Source organism: Macadamia integrifolia, chromosome 8 (assembly GCF_013358625.1).
Source record: "Macadamia integrifolia cultivar HAES 741 chromosome 8, SCU_Mint_v3, whole genome shotgun sequence".
Lineage (NCBI taxonomy): Eukaryota > Viridiplantae > Streptophyta > Magnoliopsida > Proteales > Proteaceae > Macadamia > Macadamia integrifolia.
Genome location: NC_056564.1, coordinates 30,584,067 through 30,590,086, shown reverse-complemented (window position 1 = coordinate 30,590,086; position 6,020 = coordinate 30,584,067). Strand labels below are relative to the sequence as shown.

The following is a 6,020-nucleotide window of genomic DNA, read 5'->3' as shown; positions in this document are numbered from 1 at the left end:
TTAATGAAATTATTTATGATGCTCGATGGCCTTAGCAGACCCATTCTCCCTGGGGTGATATTCACATGAGCCTTTTTTACAGTTGTGACTTTTGCCTTTTACTTCGTCTCGTCTGTTCCTCTGAAACTAGCTTTTCGTATATTTTCCTCTTCTTCTGAAGTTGCATCTCTCCTCCCCATCATTTCATGCGTCTTGTCTCCTTTTCCTTGTCTGTTAAGTGAATACTCACTCCACCCTTCTCTCTTTGATCTCGTACATCTTTCTTCTGGCAACTTGCTTTAGTCCCTACCCAGTCCTCTTACAATGGCACTTTCCCATTCTAACCCACGCTTTACTTGGATCCCCTCCTTTTTCCGATCTCGGAGGTAGCGATAACGATGGGTCATCAGATAACCCCTTGCTCTCCTCTCGTTCTGGTTGCTCTCTCGTTCTAACCGGTCCATTTGGAGTGCTTCTTCCCGCAACCTGGCGATGGTTATTCTGGTTTTCGAGGGTGTGTTGCCTCTCCCCTCTCCTTCTTCGGTTACATTGTTGGTTCCCCCTAAGCTGAGCAGAGACATGCAACGGGACTTTCTGATTTCTCAATGGAAATTTAAAGGTGCTACATATATTTGTTGCTTTGACAATTCAGCTTAACACTTGGACAAGTTAGAAACTTGATTAGAGTGATAAAGTTTGATTAGAGTGACAAAGTTTAAGTCAATAATGTTGAGTTTATCAAGTCTCCCATGTAAATAGTAACTAAATCATACAAGGAGAGTGAGGGGGGATATGAGCCTTTTTACATTTGAAAATCAATTAAATGTAAATGTTTTAAAAGGGTGTCTTTCTAACTTTTATCTATCAACTCTCTCTCTCTCTCTCTCTCTCTCTCTCTCTCTCTCTCTACCTTGAAATAGCATTTAACCAATAATTGTCTAAAATCAAAAGTTGTAATTGTCTATCATTGTTTGAAATTTATATCAATTTCCAATTCCATCAACAATATACAATTCAATATAATAACATGATGGATCATCATAATAATTTACGAAATTAAATAATCATGCACCATCCTTACACATGTGAATGATTCTAAAGAAATTAAACACTTCAAAAATAAAAGTCAACCATCCCTCACCTCGGCTGCATTATGTCATATTGGTTTCCAAGTGTGTCAATCTGGGTGTCCAACTCACTTCTGGACTCGGGGTACGTGCGCATCTCTATCCCAGGCACAAAGGTAACGAACGTCAATGCATGTCGGGAACATCGGAGAGGACCCATAGGGCTTACCCCCAAAAGGGTTCAAGTTATGTCAACTTTGGGATTGAACAGTAGGGTCACCGGATTTACACCATCGGAAACAGTCCAAATCCATCGGATTCATCAATGATGTTTCTAGTGGTGCAAATAGAGAGCTCATAAAGAGCTGTATCCCCATCGGAAACAAGCCACTGGATGCAAGCCCAGGTGTTTTCGGTGGACATACAAAAGTATGCCCATAGATTTGGGGCCTTTTGGCTTGGGCCCGATCGTCGGGATTTATTCCGTGGAGTTTGTAAAGGGTGTTCATACCTTCATTTTAAGCTAAAGAAAATCCTGATTCTATCAGAACATTTGGGAGATACTACGATCGAAAGATCAAAACCCTAGATGGCCATTTGGTCACAGGTGTTGTCGGAGCTCACCCGGCTTGGTTTGAGCTTGGCAATCACACCAGAGAGGTGAAATGAACATTCTCTGAGCTCCGAGAGGTGCCGAGGTCAAGGCAACCTCTTGCTCAACTATCATAGGTCAAATGAAGAGAGAGAATATGGTAGGAGACGCAACACTTACCTCCGGCAAGGAGTGGCGGAGCCGGGGACTAAGGTGAGCTCCAATCTCCTTCTCCTTCCATCTCTTCCCCTTTTTCTCCTCTTCTTTCCCTCTCCCATGTTTTGGACAAGTGAGAGGTGAGAAATGAACTCACCTCTCCAATTTATACTAAGTCACATACTTAGGGTATGTTTGGTTGGCCCGTATACGATCAAATTGGGTTATTCCGCGATTTGGGATACGTTGGCCCACCTCCTCAGACCCATATGGAGTACAAGTCATGAGGGAGATGTGGGAGAGTACACGGGGTCTTCTAGGGTTGTCCACGATGTAGGTGGTGGGGCCCACAAGCATTGGAACCAGTTTAGCAGCCTGTTAGGCCACTGGATTCAAGCCTTGCTGTTTCTGGTGGGTTGTTTTTGGTGATCAAGGCAGTGATGTGCCTTGACTACCTGTTGTCCCCACTTGGTCACACCGTGGGTGGTTGCCCTAGGTTGCGTACATAGTCTTCTGGCAATTTTGGTGTGTGCTGGGATTCGGGGGTAGGGGTGTATGGTTACTTACCGTTTGGGATCGGAAGGCTTGAATCCCCTTCAGATAGATAGGCAGGAGATGCACTGACAAGTGGGGTCATCATTCTCTCTTTAACAATGAGCTGCTGCAAGCCAAAACCTGGTGGTACCTTCCACTTTCGGTCCGAGACCTATCACAACAGTTCAAATTATACTGGGTTATTGCACAGGTGCAACAATAAAGCATTTTTTTTTTTTTTTTAAGAAAAGGGTGAAAAAACTGCTAGAAACGCAAAAGTGAACAAGTAATCGTTCTTGAAACAGGTTCACCAAACACCAATGTTTTTGTTTTAAAACAAGATTTTTGATACAGAAACTGGAAATTCTATTTTTGACATGAACCGTCATTTCTAGAACTGAATGACTATCAAACACAACCTGGGACTTTACAAATCTAACCGGCTAACCCCCCACCCCCCCCACCCCCAAAAAAAAAAAAAAAAGAAAAAAGAGAGAGAGAGAGAGAGATACTATAGTTGCATGTTACCAAAAAAAAAGACACTACAACTGCATAGATTAAAGATAGCTACTCTTGTAGGGGTGTCAATGGGCCGGATTGGGCTGGGGTTTTTATAAGTCTCTTAACTCAACCCAAGCCAGCCCAACCCTAGGTCAGGCTGGGATATCTCAGCCCAAGTCCAATCTTGTCGGGCTTAGCCCAACCTAGCCGAACCCTAATGGACCTTGATTGGGTCATGCTTACCCCAACCTACCCCATTTCAGTCCTACTTATTACTTGGTAATGGTTTTTTGGCATGTCTTTTGGAGACACCACTTGGTTGTGTCTCTTCTTCTTCTATATAGAGAAGAGTTTATGACTATTTCGTTAATAATTGTTGGCAATCTCAGTTTCTTTTGTTTTGGCTTTCTCATTTATGGTTTTCTTGATCTCCAATTGTGCACAAATCTTGGTGTGGTTGGGTGACTCACTGAGTGAGTGCATCATTACTAAGATAATATCACATTTAGATTGTTTTATCTTGGGGGTTGATTGACATTTTAACCCGATTGCACCATGTATGTACCTATGCTAGCAAGATAGCATTATTTATCCTTAAAGAATATTAAATCATCATTTTTGAGAATAATAATAATAAAAAATCTACTAGCACATGTAAAACCCAAGGCCTTATGAAAACCTCGATGACCAATAGATATATTTTTATCATAAGAATAAAGTAATTATTATTATTATTATCATCTTCATATCCCTTGACTAACATTAGTTTTTTTCTTTTTTTTCACCATTTCTCAAGAAGTTGTTATGGGCGTACTCCTAGCTCTTTTAAACTTTTTTCAATTTAAATCAAATCATTCATTTATATTAGAATTTACAAAGGCCTTCGTTGCACACGTAAATGCAACTTCAAACTACTTTCATACAAATTTTCATACTCCAAAGAGTGTGCATCTAAATCAAGACAAAGTATTTCCATGACTGAAGCGGGCTAATGTTGCAAAATGTATGAGCTCTATCTGATATTTCATTTTTTTTTTTTTTTGTAACATTCTCTTATATTTCCATGGCTGAGTATATTCAAAGTATAAGGCCTACAGTAAGAATTACATCATGACTTTAATGGTTGTGGTGCTCTATTTCTTGCTCTCTCCCCCTTTACGGATAACTCCGAGATGTAACAGAAGATCAAATTATGACTCCGACTTCGATAGAAGTCCGAGCCAACTACAGTAAGCAGTCCACGGCCAATGTAGCAAGTGATAGGATGTTAATGTTGACTTAGACATCGTCAACATAGCTTAGGAAAACAATGAGGGTATTCTGGGTATTCTGACATCTTCCGGTATTTCTATTTTCGGGGAAAAGTGCACAGAATAAGAGAAAGAAAGAAATAACGGAGAGAGAGAGAGAGAGAGAGAGAGAGAGAGAAAGAGGGAGAGCGAGAGCGAGAGCGAGAGAGAGAGAGAGAGAGAGCACGAGGGTGGGAGCTGAGAAAGCCAAGGGTTCTCTCCGATGTTAATGTCGGTTAGGGTTTCTGTGTTGATCCTTGAACTCTAATCTCCCGCCACTTCCCTCTTTAGTCATTCTTAAAGTTCTTTTCTATCTCTCAATTATATCATATACTTTTTCTTCAATACCTTCAAAGGTTTATATAAATTCAGTGAAAGAAGAGAGGAACGACTGATGGGCGCTCAAGGAAAAAGCTCGGCTGGTGCGAATTCGATGCAGGTAAGTGTTTTTCGATGACTTTTGGTACTTCGGTTTCTTAATCTGTTGTTTTTGATGATGCCCTAGCTGTGGAGTTTTATTTTTTTGTTTTGTATTTTTTTTTCTCCTTTTATTGTATCCATTTCAAGAGGGAGGTCGATTTTGAAAACACAAATGTTTAACACTGAGTTGTAAATTTCATATTTCTCGTTTCTTTCATCTATTTGTTTAATGGATACTAGTATCTGGCTAGGAGGTTAGGTTGATATCAATTCAATTCCGACTTCTATTAATCTGTGTTCTTCAGTTCTTCTAGTTTTTAACTTCCCTTGCTTAACTAAATCGTTGCAGATTGTTGTAAATTTGACAACAAGGTTCTTTACGTGGACTGATTAATTAAACAAGTCATGCGGGTCATGTGCAGTAGCTGATATAGTCATTTTATCATGCTTTTACGAAGGTATGGTTAGTCTTAAGAATACTTGGGGAGGCCGTGTGCCTTATTCACACTTGTAGGCAGTGTAGTTGTGGCGGCTAGATTATGACTATGGTGCTCTCTGGCGAGTCTTTGACTAGGTTTTGCTGATTTGGGGAAAAAGTGTGGAATTTGAGCACGATTTTTGTAATCAGGTTTGAGATAGAGCTCGTAGAAGAAAATGACATTATTTGAGGAAATTTAAGACGGAAGGTTCCTTGAAGGTAATGAAAAATTACAATTCAGAGGGTAGGGAGATCGTATCGAGTCATTGGGGAGGTTTGGAGTTGTGGTTGAAAAAATGTGAGAAGATTCAGGCAGTAAAGAAATGATATTTGCCAGTTAGGTAGCTGAGCATTTTAATGGAGACTCTCTACTGATAAATTCTTAAAGCACGCCTAAGGATATTGCTTATTGCCTGACTTAGCTATTATGCTTGGCTGGTTTTGTGCGATATAGCTTGTAGAGTACTGTATCCAGTTATGTCATGTTGTTACAACAAAGGCAATTGTTCAAATAAAATGATCACACCAAGTGCCTCTGCATACATCACGTGGTTTGCATAAAGATTCAGCTTCAACTTGGCTTCACTTATGGTCTAAGGGATGCTTTTAGCCAATGAGCTACTGGATGCTGCTCTAGAAGTATTGTTAATTGTCCTTATGTGATAAGAAGCACTGAAACCTGCTACATGCTTCATGATCAACCATCATTCTCCTCATCTTGTTTTTCTTCTTGTTGTTCTGTAACGATATAATTTGTCGAGAAGCATAGTCAGCGGGGGAAAAAAACCAATCCCTCTTTCAGTGTTAAAGCAAAGGAGTACACCGAGTAGCATGGTAATGAGATTGAAAGATCTATGAAATTTAAGATGGATAGAACTAAAAAAAAGAGTTCAATGAGCAATAAGAGAGAGATTCTGAAGCCTTACCTGTGGTTCCAGAATTCCTTCTCCCTAGGAATCTGAATTCTAGTCCATCGTAGGGTTCTGTTTTGAGTTTGATTTCTT

At 40.2% G+C, this 6,020-nt stretch overlaps 1 protein-coding gene across 1 annotated transcript in view; it reads left to right on the top strand.

Moving 5' to 3' along the window:
• Positions 1-4,225: 4,225 nt before the first annotated feature.
• Positions 4,226-6,020, top strand: part of LOC122087275 (serine/threonine-protein phosphatase 4 regulatory subunit 3-like) — a 77,068-nt gene continuing 75,273 nt past the window's right edge. Inside the window, exon 1 of the mRNA XM_042656354.1 lies at positions 4,226-4,557. Within this exon, the coding sequence (XP_042512288.1) occupies positions 4,513-4,557 (45 nt within the window). The 5' untranslated portion in view covers positions 4,226-4,512. The remainder of the gene's footprint in view (positions 4,558-6,020) is intronic.